Raw genomic sequence first — 19,611 nt, 5'->3', positions numbered from 1 at the left:
AAACCACCATTGACGCTGCAGAGATATTCCACCTCCTCATGTACAAAGTTTGCTCTGCCCCAATAGATTTTGTGCACTATTCCTAGCAATAAATGACAGAACAACTGTCAATCCATTCCAAAGAACTGTGATTTGATGGTGGCTTACTTATTCACTGATTTTAGTATTTTCCATATTAGTTTTCTTGCCAGCAAGTCATCAAATAAGTGGTCAGAGAAAACTGTCAATGAGCATATGTATTTCAACTAATTAACCTGGAGAAAGGATGAAGGGGAAAGAGAAGTCTAAACTCCAGCTCTGTGCTTCTTCTGTCTACCAGGACAGATGCATGATAATGTCAGTCCTTGCTTGATTCCATAGGAAGCTAAGAAGCCCTTGTTGGCAGACTGAGTGCTTGATTCAGATTTCAAACACATCTCGTCCTGAGGTGGTTCCCTGAACACAAATGCAGCCCCCTCAGAACTGGGGCCAGTTTGAGCAAAGCTGTTTCACATTCCTGCAAACACAGCAGCCACAATTTTGCAGGTGTTCGCTATGCTGGAGGCACTCTTCTGACTCCTGTCTTGGCTGCAAGAAGGAGGAAGAGCTGGGGCCATACTCAGCCTGTTTTCTGAATTCCCTGTTATAAGAAGCTGGGGAATTGTGCAGGGAAGCCAATTAGCATTATGTGAAAGAACCAGCTCTCTCAGCAGGGGCTTCCAAAGGCCCCCAAGAAACACTGAAGTCATTCCTGTTGTTCCTCAAACCCCTCCCAAGAACAGCTTGGAAGAGTTGATTTAGAAGCACTCAAGTTTTCCAACAAAATGAGCCATCACAAAACCCTCTTGCTACAGTCAAGAAAAGGAACACAACACAAAGAATGAAGCAGGCGCTTCAGGGTCAGACTTTCCCATTTTATCCTGCAACGTGTGCCTATGGCCCTCTTCAATCAACACTACCCTTACCAAAGCAATGGTCACAAAAAGAAAACCAGAAAGCAACACACCATTGAATACTATTGCTTTAGCATGGGTTTTCCTAGCCTTTGGGACACATGCTCTGACTGCCAGCAACAATAACCTCTTAGGCTCAGTACAAAGAGGAAGGGGAAGTGTGAAATGATCTGCAGTAGAAAATATTAGCACTGGAAGCAGCACCAACAGGACAGGGCCTGGCAAGAGCTTGCTTTTATACAGCCAGTCATTAGAGGTTAATGAAATGTCCATAAATAAGTAAAAATTCTTCTGACAAGCCACAGCCTGTAATACAACAAAGAGCTGTCAGCCTCAATTAAGCGACTCCAAAAAAGTTAGGACGAACCCATTCATTATTTACCAAGAGGTCATAGGAAAAGTTCTGCTATAGGATCTTCTAGTCTCTGTGGATAAATGAGGTTTTGCAGCTTCTTCCAAAGGATTTTATCGCCCTGATAGAACAGTTCAGAGAGACACTCCCCCACCCCCAACTGTGACCACTACCACCACGCCTCTGGCAGCCAAAAGCACTGCTGACAATCTATTTTCATGCCACAGAGACACAGCGCAGATGGAAGGCAAAATAAATAATGTGGAAGCATCTTTTTCTGAAGAAAGCAAAATGCCCTGGCCCGGTATAGCTCATAAGTATTGTGGGAATGGGAGGGAGAAGGATCTGAGAGCTGTTTCTCATCCCTCAGGATGATACAACGAGTTAAGGACTATTGCCCCTCCCCTGATGAGCAGTGGTCAAAGGAATTCAAGTTGTGCCCTGTTTACATGCATGTTCTCTGTGCAGAACTATCACGCTCCAGGCTCCTTCTCTCTTCCAGGTCAGACAGAACTGAAATCCCAGAGGAACTGAGGAACTCACACCTGATACTTCTTCCTCCGTCCCTCTCCGAAACAACCTACAAGAGCAGAAAGTCCTCACTCCTCTCTAGAGGAAGCTTTAACCCAACTAATACAATCAAACCCTGTCACCCTGAGATAGCACATGATTCATCACAGACTCAATGAGAGTGCATGGAGAACAGAAAGGCTCTGTATTTAAAGAGCATTGACTTTGCTTTTCAAATCAGGGAACATCTTATAAAGCTTTCCACCCATACTCATCTGCACCACAAAGGAGGAAATTCCTGGTTTTTCTGTTCTGGCATCATTTCAGTCATAATCCTGCATTGTAAAGGTCAGGGCATGTTGTGAACCATCGTCCAGTTTCTGAATAGACATGAAGTTTTGGAAAGCAAGGCTTTCAAATGTGATCCTTTTTAGTGGAAAGCAAGGTCTGTTACAGATCATCTACTTCAGCACTGCAGGACATACCCTTTAGACCACATTCACCTGCCCTTAACAAGGAACACAATATTCCTCACAGCACCAGTGGGCGCAAGTAAAACAAATACTCTTCACCAGGTTGTAGAGAAGCATCATGCCTCCCTTTACTGGCTAATCTACATGTATGTGAGCCCTGTGGCCTGACGTTCTAGGATAAGAATCTCTCTGCCCCTTCTATTGATGAGCAGGGGGAAGAACGGCCACAGAGCTGCTTCATCTTCATAAGCTTTTCAACACAGAACCGCAGATGCACAAAAGATCTAGAGAGGAAGGAGCTCTCTCCTTCATCCAATGTATGGATAAAGAGGGGGAAGAATGGCTATAGAGAGCTTTATTTGCATATGCTTTCTACTCAGAATTCCTCCAGTTTGAGAGTCACAGTCACCATATGCAAACTCAGAGCTGTGTATTACAACTGACAGAAGAGGGGAAAGCGTTTCTTGTGTTGTGACAAGGAGTGTTCTGCCAGTGGCAAGAACTCTGCTCAGGGGTCCCATATACTACTGGTTCCTCACCACTGAGTATCCTGTGCTGTTGAGAAAACTCTTCAATGGCAGATAAAAGAGGCAGCTCTTCAGTGCAGTGCAATGTAGACAGGGATCCTGGCTGATGCTGTAGAGGACAGCAGCAGAGCTGAGTGAACGCTGGAGAACCCCCTTGTACCCAGCCATATAAAAATGACTACAGATGGGTTAGGTGGAGCCATCTCAAGGCAAGACCAGGCAGCACTTCCCAAGGGACTGGACTAGAGACAGGTTTGTGTCTGTCTGAATGCACTGCAGGACTTGGACTACACTAAACCATGAGTGGGGTTTAGCGGATGGGGAAAAGATAAAGTGACATGGTAAGGGAACATTTGTCTATTGGATGTTCACAGCAGGACAAAGGGAACAGAGTTAATGGACTACTGCCAAAATTATTGTGGAGGAGTCTTTTATTTATCATTCATATAATTATGCTATTGTGTTTTCCCAAGTTGATGTTGTATTACCTTTTCCCCCAATACATTTGTCCTTGTTTTGTATGCAGACTCAGTGTTTGTGAGTGGGAAAGTAGTGCCTTTATGGGCTGCCAGGGAAGGTATTTAATGATCGCCGAAATTCTGGGTAGTGAGAGGAGCCAGTAGTGTTTGTTACCTAGGCGTTCCTCTTAAAACTCTCTGAATGCAACGTTTATTGGTGCCAATACCTCGGAGAAGGGTTACATAGAGGGTAATCGTTTATTAGTGCAACAACTACTGTTGTGCTGTTGCCTTCAGTGGTGGTGGTGGGTCTGTTTTTTGCCCTGACGATTAAGTGTTCAGTCTCCACTGACAATCCTTAACGAGAGGGTCATTACACAACGATGGAAAAGCCACAAGCTGAAACTTCATTGCTCACATCAGCAGCATCTGACCACAGTGCCAAGATGTTAATTCTAATCCTACTATCACAGGTGCGTCCTTCCTTTTCCAGCAGTTCTGCCACATTGCACTGTGTTCTTGTTCAAACTCACAAGCTCAGCACAGTCAGGTTTGGTCAGAACCTGAGTGAGAGATCTAGGAAAACCTAGGTGCTGAAGGAAGTGGTGTTCATGAATGAGTAGCTGGCACTTTTCAAACATGAATCTAATATTCCAGATTAATCACAACACAGACTATGCTGTAGGAGATGATGTCTTTCAAAGAAGAGGTAAAATTGAGGCCCTGATCATTTGAGATTATCACTTGTCGTCTACAAGAGCGGGGGAGGGATGTCCTAACCTCAGTGTCCTCACCCAGTTCCTGCAGATGCTTTTACAGGTGCTGGTACTAGGTGGGAAAGCCAAGTTGACAGATTTTCAAGTCTATAGGTTTTTCATTCAGTCTAATTAATGAAATATCCCTTTTTGCTATTGCTAATTATCAGGTTTGCCTTGTTTGTGAAAGTCCATTAGGGAGAACACAAATCAGACCCCAATCAGTTCACTGGTTTCGCTATATAACAAACTCCCAAAAGGCAGAAATATCAGCTATGTAAAGAAGGTGGATTTTATTATTAAAGCCTCCTACTCCTCTGGGGTTTTCTTGCAGAGGTACTACTTACTGAACAAACCTTTCACAAACAACACGTTCGGCAAGTAGGGAGGAATGGGTAAAGAGCCCAGACTCAAACCTCTCAGTCAGCAGTATGTTCAATATCCCTGTTTATCCTTAAAAGCAGCAGAGAATCCTGTGGCATCTTATAGACTAACAGTTTATCTTTGTGCAGAGAGAGATTGCGCTGACAGAATGACATTCACCCCTGTGCAGAACACAAGGCCTGTGCACCACTAAAGCCTTCAAAATAGGGCCTAAGGAGATTTCAGTGGAACTAGTCCATTGGAAGAAGTGATTTTCACCCATAATGAGGGAACCTGGAGTCATGGCTGCAGTAGCCTATCAACTCAGACATCTGAAAGACTGAAGAGCATCGTCTTCAAACTCCTAAGTTTTGACAGAAAAGACTGAAGCCTCAAAAGCCAGGTGGTATGTGACTAGGGAACTATTACCTGGTAAAGAAAGGAAAGTCCTCATGAATTATTTTGAGACAGAACTTCGAAAAGACAGCAAGGAATCATGCAACACCAGGATCCCGAAATTGTACCTCCACACAACTGAAACAAATGACCAGGGATTCCAAGAGCTCTCAAGCAATCAGAAGCATCTTGAAGAAAGCAGGTACTACTTCATTACTCTAGAGCAGCAGGCTCCCCAACAATATTGTTAGGATCAGAGAAGTAAACAATACTAAGTTATAACTATCAACTCTATGATACTACAGCCAGACTCCTGGATGGAAATGCAGCATTAAGCCAACACTGCAACAACTCTGTTAGACTACAATGAAGCTTCCAAGGCTGGGCATGAAGCACTGAGGCAAGACTGAATCACCACAGCCACATTTTTTACCTTCAGGAGCATCATTTCAGCTAGAATCACCATACAGCTCAGGTACCAAGTTTCCCTTTTCACATATCATAGCTGCCTTTCCTATGGGGAGCCAGGAGCCCAAGAAGAAAAAGAAAGGCTCTCTCTGCTTTGGAAACTACTCAAGTCCTTTCCACTGATCCATGAAAGTCCTTAACCTCATGTCAGCTGTGACTGTCTTCAATGAGAAAATGTAAACTGTCCTGCTCAAACCAAATGGTACTGCCGAGTTCCATAAAACTTTAACGTTAATGGTTCCAACAGCAGGTTCATTTGTGTAATGGGACTTTTAAACAGACAGTTTATTTCTTTTTAATTTGAGGAGAATGTACTGTTTGATCCCACGTGCCTAGATGGATTTTTAAAACAGAAATAAACCTGTACAATCGAATGACAGTCTCCTCTTCTAACCTAATTAAAGTAGCACTGATACAGCAGCATGTGAAAGTGCAGCATGCTGATCCCCTGCCTATGTCATACGTGATTTATTCGCCTATTCACATTCACCTATTCAAGATCCCGATGTTTCCCTGTCTCTATTTGTTCCATCCCCAGTAATATACAAGAGATGTTTTTAATTTTGCCAGTGTCTTGTGTGCTGAGCATGAATTTCCAGAGATGGAACTTAAAGCAAATGCCAGCAGAAGAAATTTTGCAAGGGACCATTCATTTAATCTGCTAAAACAGGAGTCAGAAATAGATGCTGTTTCCATGCCTTACAGGTTAGCATACACCACTTCACATAGAATAGAGAGGGACAAGTTTCCTATGATTATAATAATGGGTACAGAGGCTGAACTCTTTTCTAGGAATAGTACTAGTGTAGATATATTCTCAGAATCATTGTATTTCTTTCCCTTCCCTGAACAAAGAATTTACCTTGAGAACTATGACTCCATATCTAGGTAGAATGGATGGGCGGGGGGGGGGGATCAGTTCCCCCTCCTACAATACATAGCTTTTCCCCCTTCCCATCAGTCCAACTTCCTGAAGGAACAGAACTCCAAGGGAATGTGCAAAATCACACCCCTAATTCAAAGGATAAGGACAGGAGAAAGTGTGTGCAGGGGAAAGATCGCCTTCTTATATTTTTCTTTAAGTATCTCTCTCTCTCTAGATACATGTTTCTAGTCCACCAGTCAGCATGGCAGTTAGGTAATGGTACACTAGGGGATCCTAAACAACAATCTGTTTCAGATTCAATGCACTTGATTGAGGAGTTAACATTTCTCCTGGTGAGCAGGGTTCATTCACAGTGCTGTTCTAGTGGTATTGGTGATATTGGATCCTTCTCTTTACCATTCTCCCTTGTCTTCTGACTCCTGCCATTCATTTCCCCCGTTTCAAATGACAATATTCTTGTATTGATCTCTACAGCACAACCAACAACTTGCTTAACGGATTGATCCTATCACTTCTGCTCTACTCACGTAGACCTTCATTTGTATCACAGGCACTGTTACGGATATTGTTAATTCTTCCTTAACTTCTTGAATTTGCCCATCTAAATTTAAATATGTGTTGGTTATTCCAGGTATAAAGAAGCCTAGTTTAAATACTTAAACCATCAGGAACTTTTTCAAATTTCGATCCATTCTTTCCCCTTTTGTATCTAAACTGTTATATTATCTCATTTGGGATCAGTTTTTGCTGCATTTTTATAACCACATTCATCCTTTTCCATCCGATTTTAGTTCACTGAACTGTCTTACTAGATGTCTGTTAAGATCACATTGTTGCTAAGTTGAATACCCAGGCAGTCATCTGTCTTGGTTTTGCTAGACTTGTATAAGACACTAGGACTTGTAGAAATATTACAGAGATTTGTTGTCATCCAAATTAGTTTGGAAACCAAAGCTTTGCTTTCTCACAGATGTTAAGCTATCTTACTGATCATTCCTTTTAAGCAGCTTGTGTCTGAAAAACAAAAGGAAAAAAACCCTGTCCTTCCACAGACATCCCCCCACATGGGTGATCTTCAGGGTTCTATACTAGCTTTAGTTTTATTTATACCTGCAGCAGCTTAGTGCTCTAATTCCTATGGATTTAACTACCTGCTATTTGTAGATGATCTGCAGGCTTTAGCTGTCTCTTAGAACCTTCACCTGTATCACTCTTGTTGTCCTGGTGATATTCCTAACTGCATGTTTGATCACCTTTCACTATCAAATATGGATACAATGGATATTTTATTTCTTAGCCCTAATGCCCAGCTACCCACCACAGTCTTTCTATTTTGAGGTTCACTCTTCTGTATTATCACTCCCATTACACACAGACTAAAATGTGGGAGTTTCTTTTGTTTCAGCTAGTATTTCACTCAAATATCAAATCCAAGATAAGGCTTGTAGGTGCCTCCATTTACTAAATGTTTCTAATCTATGGATTTCTACTGCCTACCCCTTGGTGCACACTGGTTCTTTCTCAGCTCAGCTTCTGTAATGGTCTTTATGTCTCTTTCCAGTTCATAATTGTTGCAGAGCAATGCTGTTCACTTCAGTTTCACTATTGCTGTTTCTTCTATGTTCTTTCCTTAATTAAGTGTTCATTTTGGTTATCCCTAAAGACACAAATACAGTTTAGCATTTTGAAATTTAAGGCACTTCACATTGCTACACCTTCATCATAATCATTATACGATTTGGTCCCAGGGCTATTTCCCAGCCTGTAAATCACCCTGTCTTTGTATTCCCCTTTCTATGTTCTCTCTCTATCCCGCTCCCATCATTTTCTTAATTTCTTCTGTTACAGCCTCCAGTTCCTCTAATTTATTTTGTTAGTTACATTTCCAAATCTCCTTTGCTTCCCACCCTGCTCAGCAACACTTCTGACTCCCCTACCTGACCCCTTTAATCTGTACGAAGGTAAAAAAAGAATCTTCAAATCACCAATCTGAAGCCTTCAGAGCTCACATTTGCCCTGGAAGCCATGCTGCCTTTTTGAGAAAAAAGCCTGAATGCACAGAGCGCTTCTGGAAAACGAAAACACAGGCACGCTTCTTTGATACCCAAACACCAACACCACTTCCCTCAGAGATTAAATGGTGAAAAAGGTCTAGACACAAATGCCACCTGCTAAAGGGACTAAAGGGAGATGGAGATCACAGACCCCAGCCACTATTTGGATAACGTGCCTGAGCCAGATAATTCTGTCATGAGTACAAGAGGACATGAGTGAAGGGAAACAAAGTCAGGAATTCAAAAAAACAAAACCTCCTGCGAAGAATACTTGGGTGTATGCCTCAGCAAGGGGAAACGGCAATCAGACTTATGCATTGTCAACCCAATATACCCACAAACAGCATTAAACTAAATTGCCACACATATAAAGATCCTGGAAACACAAACTTAGGGAACTACAGGTCTTGATGAGCACACTGAACGATCCCCTGATATATGAGCAAGTTTCAGAGAAAGCGATTCAAGAGTACTAACTTATTTCAAAAACTCCGTTGACATAACCAACAAAACAAAACCTGCAGAAAAATGGGTTGAAAAGAACAAAATAAAAGTTTCTTTCAGCAAGAACAAAAGAAGCTGAACTTTTTTCTTGCAAAATCAGGAAAAAATGGTTACCCAGTTTTTGATGAAGTCCTGACAGATTGGCTGCCGACCATCCTGTAATCACATGCCACACAACTCCTCTGCAGAAAGATACACACCCACAATGGGAATACAAACACTCAAAAAAAGCAAATAAGGGAAAATAAATAACTTCAAGGAAGTGAGAAAGAAAATCAAAGTTCCATTAAAATAATTAAACAACTCAATGATGGGGGTAATTTCTATTAAATCAGAAAATAAATTCTAGGTTCAAGTTCCCTGAAGGGTATAAAATATTAGAGCGTGTTTTATGGCTTAATCACAAACTCATTTCTCCAGCCACTACTGGCCATATCTAATTAGGGTGAAGTATGTTAATGATAGCAGCACAACCCAGAGACGTCTTCAGTTGCCATATTAATTGCATTTAGGAAAAGAAGCGTGAATTGTGCTTATACAAGCTAATTAGTATGGGTTTGCTAATTAATACTGGAAAGTCAAACTGCCTTTGTCTTGTCAACTGCAATTAGCTGGAGCTGTTTAATTTCTTTTTTTCCAGTAGTAAACTGATTTTTAGCAGAGAAATAATTGAATCATGTGCTGCAATACACTATGCCATTTAACTCAACATGTCTATTACAGTGCATTTTGGTGCACTATCAGCAAGTGGCACGTGGCACCACTCTTCTAGAATTCTCTGGGCCCAGTGTCTCCCTGAAACTTGACCCCTCTCCTCCTGGCAGTGCAGAGCATGCAGTCACTTAGTCTAGGCCACTCTCCCAGTGCACTAATGCTGCACAGGCTATGATTTTAAATATCAGTATGTCCAGAATGAAACAAACACCCACTCAGACCCATTGGTGAGATAAAGTCTGTTACACCACTGAACTCACAGCACATCATTTCATCTTCACCACTGTGAGCAGTGTGGGAGAACTATTAGCACTCATTAAGGTGGTTGCAGAGATGCCACCTGCACAGCATCTTATCCCAGTCAGCAGCCCAAAGACCCACTGGATTGTGTGATAGTGCCTGACAGGTGTTTATTCCATTTTACTTACAATCATAGACTAAGCTCATGCAGAGACTAACCGATGAAAAGCAATATCCACATTTGTCAGAACACAGGATAAGAAGCAGCCTTTTTGTATCTTCCCAGACACAGAAGCTTAGCATCAAACTAACAAGAAGAAGATCTCTGGTAAATAATGGGGAGGGGGATAAAAGGGAAAGGAGATGCAAGGAATCCAAATCGGGAAACATCTGCTGACCTGTCAATTTAAAATGAGTCTGAAAATAAGGCCATCTAGGTGAGAGAGGGAGTTGGAGAAACATGCCAGGAGAGAACATTTGTTCAGTATCAGGGAGTGCTACAATCCTTTGAGACCGCAGGTGGTCTGAAATGGAATGGCAGCATCCAAAGGGAACATTACGACGTCACCCCTAAAGAAATAAAAGAAGTGATACATCCCTCTCCGAGAGGGAGATTTTATTTGTGGAAGGAGGAAAAACATTTGCAAAGCCAATCTCCAGTTCTGAAGAGGAGCTACAATACGTCAGCTTCTTTCAAATGGGATGACTATGGGAGAGAGAAAACAGACTGTTACACGCTATGGAACAATTTTCTCTGGTCTACTGAATGAAACTCACCAATCTAAATAAAGCTCATATCTCAACCCTTTGCCATCCATACTTCAAACTACTATAGCCTAGGGCCAGAAATCAGGAGCCTCTTCCTACTAGACTAGCATAGGCTCTATGAGGACGACCATAAGACCTCAAGCATTCTGTTAAATTAAAACTTCACAAGAGTAGACACTGGGCACTGCTTACTCCTGTATCCCCCTCCTCAACAATAGCGTACAACAGCTTTTCATATGTAAACACAAGGAACTAAACTTTCCCAATCTTATCTGCTAGCACACTTAGTGCTCCAAGCTATCTATGGTAGATACGCAACTGAAAACTGGAGCCAGAGTCATTTCTGAGATGCTTACAAAAACCACATCAAACCTGGAAGATGTAACAATTTTCTATTCATAAGTCTAGCGAGCACAGGCCCAGTGCTAAATGCACCAAATTTAAAACTGAGAGCCCATGTAATTTAGAGACTAGATGATAAATGGAATTAATAGTGTTTTCTCTGGAGATCTCAGCTCATATCTGACTCAAGTCAATGTGAAACTGACTAAACCTTCAAAAAGATCTGTCCACGTCACCCAGCCACTGCGCCGTTTGATACAACTGGCAGTTTCTGTTTATGGAAAGTGCAATATTGGAACAGCAATGAACGACACAGCCAAAATAAGAGGCATTGACAGAGATCTGGCAACTCATTGCAAGAATAGCAAGAGGGTTGAAGATTAAGACCAACGTGCATTAGCAGAGTTGTGTGGAGGCCCACAGCAAGATAACAGAAGCATTGGACAGCAGTTGGGTTTCAGACCAGAGGTTTCTTCAGCACCTGCTGACTGTTGCCAGTCCTACAAGTTCACTTTCATGACTGTTAAAATTCACTCAATTTAACATAAAACAATACTATATTGTTTATCTTTTTGTTCTGGACCATGCAGCTTTGTCCACAATAAAAAAATTCTGCAGCTGAAGCTCTGGGACCTGCTCATTTGCACACCACAAGGACTTGAATGTTTACATGTTGATGTCTTATTCATTCCTGAATATGAAGGATCACGTATAGTAAAGCAACTGAATTGTGCACAACCTCACTTCTCCCAGTTTTCTGGCCCATTTCCTGTTTCTGAGGTTAGAGTCAACCGAATAGACAAGTGCAACTGAAAAATTAACAAATAATAAAAACTAGTCTGCAAAGGATTCTGTCACATCTAACATAAACTGCAGCCACACAAGGAAAATACCTGATTCATTATGAAGTAAAATGCTTATTTTCCTTCTAGAACTGCTAATGAATAGAAGGCAAACTGCCAGGAAGAATATAGGCTTTCGAAGGAGAAGCAGCATTTAGTAATCTCAGCAGAATGCAGGGCTTCTACCAAGACAATATGGAGACAGACAAGGGGCCAGATCTGTGATATTCTTTAATGGGACACACACTCTCTCTCCCTTGCAAGGTTCACTGCCTGTTCACATCTCGAATTCGGGATCCACATTCTTAAAAGGCATTTAAAGCTGCACATCATATTTTCACTACTATAAAACAAGGAGTAAAAGAAAATTAACACATACCATATCTGCTCTTTGCTTCTGGGTCCCCACTTCTTCCAAAACTTGGGACAGCTGAGCCTTCAAGAAAATAAAAATCAGAACAGTGTTTTTAGCCACTATGATCTTTGTTCAGTAACATTATTAATTATTACAGTTTGCCAGGACTAAGTGCCCAGCACTCCAGTTCTGGGAAATGTGGACTGAGCTAAGTAGCACCTAAATACTTCAAACACCGCAGGGCCCATCAGATTGCTTCTGCTTGGATGATGTATTAAAAGTTTGAGGTTTTCAAGTCTCTTTTTATTTGATTAAATGAAAAAAACCCACATTTATGCACTTTCTTCTCTTTATATTTTTCTGAGGCTGGTAAAAGATGTTACATTTATAGCCTGTAGTGGGGCAAGCACCCCGCTCCAGAGAGAAAGGGGTTAAAACCAACTCTGGAAAAGGGCTGCCCCAAGGAGCCAATAAGGGGAAGGCAGGTAGCCGCCAATCCAGGGCTGGTATAAAGAGGGCTGTGAACTAGGAAGCAGGCAGTCTCACTCCTGCCTTGGGGTGGGAAGGACCAGGCTGCCTGGGAGCACAGGGTACCTTCAACAGAGCAGTGCTGGGGAAGGGGCATGCTGAGCTGAGGAGTTCAGGCCTGGCAACCTCCCAGGCTGAGGCCTGACAGGAAGGCCTAAGGAGGTACTGGGGCTGCAGGGAAAGGCAGCAGGTCCAACACCCTAGCCAATGATGAGTGGCCATTCCAGTCTGCAGTTTGCCCCTGAGTAAAAGGGCTAGATGAAGACTGGCAGTGGGTCACTGAAGCAAGGTGGGTTCAGAGGAGTGGGGCTCCCTGGGTGAGGGGCAGCACCCCAAGGTAAGGGGTACTGTAGTCCGGGAGGGACGTGGGGCCTATACGTGGTGGAGATAAAGGAACTGCAAAGGAGTAGGTAACAGAGGGTGAGACATCAGCCATAGAGGGTGCTCCAGAGCTGAGAGAGCTAATTCCTGGATGATCAGCAGGAGCCGCCGCGCCGGTGAGTCGGCGATCTGCTACAAGCCTTCAAGATGAAACGTCTTTAGCTACATGTAAAACAAATACAAAACTGACTGCAGCTGAGCTATTTCCCTCTACCACCTTGATAACGTGTCTCTAATCCAAAAGGATCTACTTCTAGAGATGTGCAGCTCGACAATCTCCGGACCTATTCTGTCTTTTGACCTCTTTAACAAGCCTGCCAAATAGGATACTAATTGTAGTTCAAACACCATGAAAGTAGCCAGACAAGGAGCAGAGGTAATCATTCATTATCCTGTAATGAATGAAACTCCCCATAAGAAAAAAATTACAATTGCATGAAATACAGCATGAACATATCTAATCACGTTATACTGTAGAGAGCCCCCAATAACTCACACACAGGATCTACTGTGACATACTGGACCGTTACTATTATTTATTTGTATTAATGTGGTGAATAGAGACTACAAGCAAAATCAGTGCCTCTTTACAAGAAAAAGTCCTTGCCCCAAAGACCTTGCAATCTACAGACACATGAAATACAAGGGTAGGTGCAGAAACAGAGGCACAAAGAAAGGAAGTGACTTGCCCTTAGTCACACAGCAGGTCACTGGCAAAGCTGGGAACAGACTGAGCTGTCCTAAACCCTAATCCAGTTTTCTATGCAATGGACCATATTGCCTTTCATAGAAATGCATGTACTGAAGACTATTCACAGATATTTTTGCAGCCTTCAGTCAGAGCAGTTCAAAAGCTCCTGCCTTTGTGAAGCAGAACATGAGTGTGATGGGTTGTGTCACAGAAATCTCATTGGGACTGCCACCTGATGTGCTGAGACTACCTCTAAACCCGTTTTCCCTGGTATCTTGGGACTTCAGTACCTTGCCTGGTTGTACCAGACATACTAGCCTGCTACAAATACAGACCCAGGTCTGAAATATGTCCCCCAAAAGCTGCCGGCTTAACTGAAAATGCCTTAAGAAGTGCTCCTGTCTCCAACACCCAGATACCCAGTTCCCAATGGGATCCAAACCCAAAATAAATCCATTTTACTCTGTATAAATCTTATACCGGGTAAACTCATAAATTGTTTACCCTCTATAACACTGATAGAGAGATATACACAGCTGTTTGCTCCCCCAGGTATTAATTCTTGCTCTGGGTTAATTAGTAAGTAAAAAGTGATTTTATTAAATACAAAAAGTTGGTTCCAAGTAATAACAGACAGAACAAAGTAAATTACCAAGCAAAATGAAACAAAAACACGCAAGTCTAAGCCTAATACAGTAAGAAACTAAATACAGGTAAACCTTACCCTCAGAGATGTTCCACTAAGCTTCTTTTACAGATTAGACTTCCTCCTAGTCTGGGTACTGCAATCACTCACACCCCTGTAGTTACTGTCCTTTGTTCCAGTTTCTTTCAGGCACCTCTTTGGGGCGGAGAGGCTATCCCTTGAGCCAGCTGAAGACAAAATGGAGAGGTTTCCAGGGGCTTATATAGTCACTCTCTTGTGGGTGGAAACCCCTCTCTTCTCCTGTGTAAAATCCCCTCAACAAGATGGAGTTTTGCAGTCACCTGGGCAAGTCACATGTCTATGAATGATTCAGCTTTTTGCAGGCCGACACCATTGTTTACGTTAGTTAGAATGTTCCCAGGAAAGCTTTGATGTGGATTGGTGACTCCCAAGGTCCATTGTTAGCTAAGTGCTCCCAATTACTTGAATAACCCCTTCACACTATGTTGACCAAAACTGCCTTATGTGCTTCCTACAGCAAACACTTTAAATACAAGCATAAAGCCAATGCTCATAACTTCAGATATAAAAATGATACATGCATATGAATAGGATGAATACATTCAGTAGAACATAACCTTTGCAAAGATATGTTACATGGCATATCTAGCATAAAACATTCCTGTTGTGTCATATTTACACTCATCAGCATATTTCTATAAAGCATTATGGGGTACGTCACATGGAGACTAAACAGGTATGTTCAAGAACTCCTGTAGAGAAACCCTGATGGGAAGATGCTGTGGTAGAGTCCTGGGAAGTGAAGGTGGTTTGGGTTCTCTCAAGGAGACAAAAGCATGGTGAATATTTTGGGGCTGATGAACTCTTGTTGCAAAGCAGGCTTACAGAGTTTTCCTGGCAGAGGCTCTCTCAAAGAAACCCCCAAGGTGGGGCAGTGATAGAGGAACTGGGTTCTCCTAGGAGAAAGCAGTAAGGCAATCTTGGTTCAGAGTTGGCATCTCTTCTGAGTTAAAGATACTCCTATGATTCTTCAGTGATGATGGGCCTTTATGAGAGAAAACGCTAGAGAAAACTGGTATTGTAGAATTAGTTCAGAGAAATCACATACAATACTTTTTGTCACTTCTTTCCGCCTCTTCTGTTCCATGACACCATGCTAGGCTCCGATCAGCCTCCCCGTGACTAGCACAGAGCTTGAAGGATAGTCTCAAAGGAGGAAAGCAAAACACATTTAAACAGTCTAAACAACCCAATACGAACTAAAATTTTTCATACAAACTAATTCTGGCAGATATTCATTAAACCCTCCAGAATCTCTCTAATGACATCTCTATACCACATGATATGAGCTTTACGAGCACCGTATCCAAAAGAGGTGAACGACAAGCAGTTCATGACAATGAAATGAAAAACATTAAGCTACAGAAGCTAATTGCACTGAAATACAAGCAAACAAAAAATTACAGTCTCAGAGTTCAGCATAGAACGCTTAAGTGAATTCCCCAAACAAAGAAACAAACATTGCAATTAGGCAGAGCCCAAGTCTGCCTCAGCCCTCAACTCAGTGGAAGCGCCAAGAAAGTTACAGGTTCTAGCTGTGCAGACCCTATAAGGATGTCATGTTATTAAAGGAACAGGCACTCATACAAGATGAACATGGTTTTAACATAATCCTGGGTTCTGGTGTAGGGAAATGAAACACACTCATTAAACACTATAGGAGATGCCAGCCCTGTGCAGACATAAAGAGCAAGCACAAACAAGAGAGAAGCAAAATTGAAATTACCACAAGAATGCTGAAATGTCAGGAGACCGTTTGTAAATTCACCGACACCTGGGAGTGATTTCTCCCCACAAATATTTAATCGGGTAGAAATCTATCACCAGGTTAAAGTCAGAAAAGAGCCACATATTGCATTTGCAAAGACATTCTTCATATGCTGGAATAGTCTTTGCAACACACACACACGGATGGAATGAACACAGTGGATAGGCAGTAAATAAACTTTCCAACATCTCTAATGGACTCAGGTCTACATAAAGAGGGTTTTAACCATCAGACAAGGACTATTTCACCATCCTAAGTTAGAAACTGAAAAATGATTAAGGGTTACACTCTACTCTACAGTTACACCCAGTGGTTCTCGACCCATGGCCCAGTTAGCACACAGCTGCAGCCCATGTGACATCCCCAAGGCCATACAGGTGGTATATATATTGTGTGGATGGGCCCACATAACACATAGAAAGTTGCATGTGAGGCCCACAAAGGTAAATAGGTTGATAACCACTGGTTACACCTACTACTGGTTCTGGTCTGTGAGGGTCTGTCTTGGACTAAGGAAAAGTCAAACAAAGCAAAGACAAAGAGTGCTGAAAAGCAATCCATGAACAGTTTGAAATGCCCAGGTGTGAGGGCACTTCACTAAGGCTAGAGTGAGGCTGACTGAGATAGGAGTCTGATGTTGTAGTCTGTTAACCCAAGGGAATTCTAAATCTAAATGGTACTTGGAGAAGCATATTAGGAAAGTCAATTACGTTTACCACAAACCCTGCCAAACATTTTAACAAGTGTGTGTTTCACAGGATACTTTCCACCAGCCCTGTATTTCCAAAATAAGGAATTTGTCCTCAACCCAAAGTAATAGAGGAGAACAAATTATAGATGCTTAGCACATTTACAACCTGCCTTTTACTTAGAATTCATACTGTAACTCTCCCCTACCACACTGCACATATTCTTTTCCCCACTTCTTTCTTCAGTTTCAAACTTGACCTACACAATGGCTGAGGCTAATATTAAGCTCCTGCAAACTGGTTAGGAGGAGAGCTGCCCAAGATGCAAAAGATGATACCTATACACCTTCCAAAACTTAGACACAGGGCAGAGTGCAGTCACTGAAGCAAAGAACAGCATGCAAAGTTCCCGACTCACAAGAAATTATGACATACATGCACTGTTCTGATGGAAACAAAAAGACGTAAGAGGAACTAAGTGTTTGTATATAAGACAAGTTACTGTGCAGAACACTAGGCTGTGAATCTATTGTGCACCAGTTTGCCATGCAGTAACTGCTCTCCAGTACCTTCACTGTGCTGCCGCAGTATCCACACAGGACACCACTGTATGTCGAGTGGAGCACTGTAGACTCACACCCTGGCTTGCTGCACAGTAACTTGCTGGATCGACAAGCCCTCCATCCCTCTCACGTACTTGAGCATAGTACCTGTGACAAGTCCAGCCCTGGGAATATTTCTAAACTTTGATTTATTGACATAAAATTTGCTTAATGAGAAATGAGCACTGGTGAAGAGTTCTATACTGAGAACTCAGGAAAATGAAGTCCACTATTTCTCCAGAGGACAAATACAGCAGGGATATATTAGGTCAAGCGCCTCCTCTCTGCCCCACCTGACTATGACACTGAACAACTAACTGTCTAAGTTTTGAATCAGTGACCTAGAGTTAAGACCTTGTGTTCCATTACCAAATTCTTAAGCCTTGGTAAAAGTAAACAGTGGGGAAACAAATTTGTTCTTAAAACAGGAAGTATCCATGTGTCTTGCTGCTCAAACAAGTGAAATTCATTTACTTGAAGGCTTAATCTGTTGTTTGGGCAGCATACAACATGTCATCATGGCAATGTATTAATTAGGGGAACTGTGTAATGGGATGCCACAAGAATGGGAGTTATGGTGTGATGTTATTTAACATCTTGGCTGAAATTTGGAGCAGGGGATCCACAAAGCACATTAACATAATACATAGATGCGAAGTTTGGCAGGTTTGCCAAAAAAAACCTTTTGAAGCGGTCAAGAAAAGGATCAAGAGAAATTAAAAACATGGACAGGAAATAACACAAGATTTAACTTAAAAAAAAACATACATGTGGTGGAATAGACCTCTCAAACTGTTATACCAACAGAGATCTAGAGGCAAGAGTGGACAGCAAGCTAAATACGAATTGCAGTATGACATGGCAGGCCAATATGATTTTGGGCTGTAATCACAGAAGCATCAAATCACAAAATAGGCTCTCTCTGCTGCATTTGTTTCTGCACAGCTCAGTGCCAAGAAGGAAAAAGGAACTACCGGGAATTCAGAGAATAGCAACCAAACATGATTAGGTGGCTGAAGGAAATCATTTATGAAAAACGTCAAACTATACATTTTAACTCTTTTTACTCAGAGACATAAGTCTTGGGAGGAGTATGAGTGTACAAAATGCATAATCACCATGAGAAACTATTAAAGGGTCTTAATATCAAGGATGCAGAGGAATTATGTAGGGTGCTAGAAGGGAGTAGAATTAGATATCATTCATGATCATATTACATCTCTGTGGCAACTACAGCCATTGCTCAAATAAAAATGTAAAAGAGATATGTTTAATGTATTGTTAACTGTCATTTACTATGACCCAGCAGCTCGAAATAAGAAGGTGGCTCAGACAGCATTCTACAAGCCAACAGAAAGTGATCTGCTTATCAGAATTTGAGAACCTGATAAGTACCTGATAGGTACATCAGGAAGACATTCTCACCCAACTCTCTCTTCCACTCGCACTGGGGGTTAGCCAAGCACTGAAGGTACCAATCTAGTAGTGGTCCCCTGGAACTATTCTACCAGGCTGTGAAGTAGCTGATCTGTATGTTTTATCACAACAGCCTGAAATGTTAGCCCTACCCCCAAGCCCTTTCATTAGCCCAAATCAAATATTGAACCTAGCTCAGCTGTTACAGAAAAGATGCTTGCAACATCATTCACTGCCATATTCCTACTAGGCCACAGGAAAATACAAACTAAGCAGCAGCAGCACGAGACACACACACATATTTTTTTTAATTATAAAGGAGAAATGAGGCTCTGAACTTACCCAACATCTCACTTAATCAGAGCACTTCAGAAAAACTGGCAGCCACTGCAACAGCTTAAGGAAGCAGCTGGAGAGAGACCTTGAATGGCATATAGTAGCCTGTTGCATCCCTTGAATCAGGCACATGGAGGGTATTTACAGGGTCCCCTCAGAAGGAGTTGAGGGGAATGTTATTGTACTGTTTCCTGTCGCTTGCCTTTCAGGTACAGAACAGTTAGGCTTCTCAATTCATACATTTTCAGCCCTGGATCCAAGACCAATTTAGGCCACATGGTCTCATGCCACTTAAGACTCTTTGCAATTTATCATGTCCACTTTCCACCTTCTTAATGGAAATGTACATCCCCTTAACAAGGTGCACTCTCAGATTTGCCATTCAGGCCAGAAGAATAAAACATACAGCAGAAGCTGGAGCAAAGTTTGCCATTGTAATCTCAGAGCTTTTTCCTGTAAAAAAGCAACACTCCCACATTTAAGTGACTTGTCTGTTCTATCCAGGTTTTTATGCTGTACTCATCACTCTGGTGT

At 42.1% G+C, this 19,611-nt stretch overlaps 1 protein-coding gene across 2 annotated transcripts in view; it reads right to left on the bottom strand.

The window, feature by feature from the left end:
• MAD1L1 (mitotic arrest deficient 1 like 1) overlaps positions 1 to 19,611 on the bottom strand; it is a 581,856-nt gene that overhangs the window by 266,489 nt on the left and 295,756 nt on the right. For both annotated transcript variants that reach the window (XM_032794089.2, XM_032794091.2), the window contains exon 13: positions 11,964 to 12,020. In XM_032794089.2, the coding sequence (XP_032649980.1) occupies positions 11,964 to 12,020 (57 nt within the window). The remainder of the gene's footprint in view (positions 1 to 11,963; positions 12,021 to 19,611) is intronic.

This window comes from Chelonoidis abingdonii, chromosome 9 (assembly GCF_003597395.2).
Source record: "Chelonoidis abingdonii isolate Lonesome George chromosome 9, CheloAbing_2.0, whole genome shotgun sequence".
NCBI lineage: Eukaryota > Metazoa > Chordata > Testudines > Testudinidae > Chelonoidis > Chelonoidis abingdonii.
The sequence above is the reverse complement of the archived record's forward strand: the minus strand, read 5'-3'. Positions and strand labels throughout refer to the sequence as shown.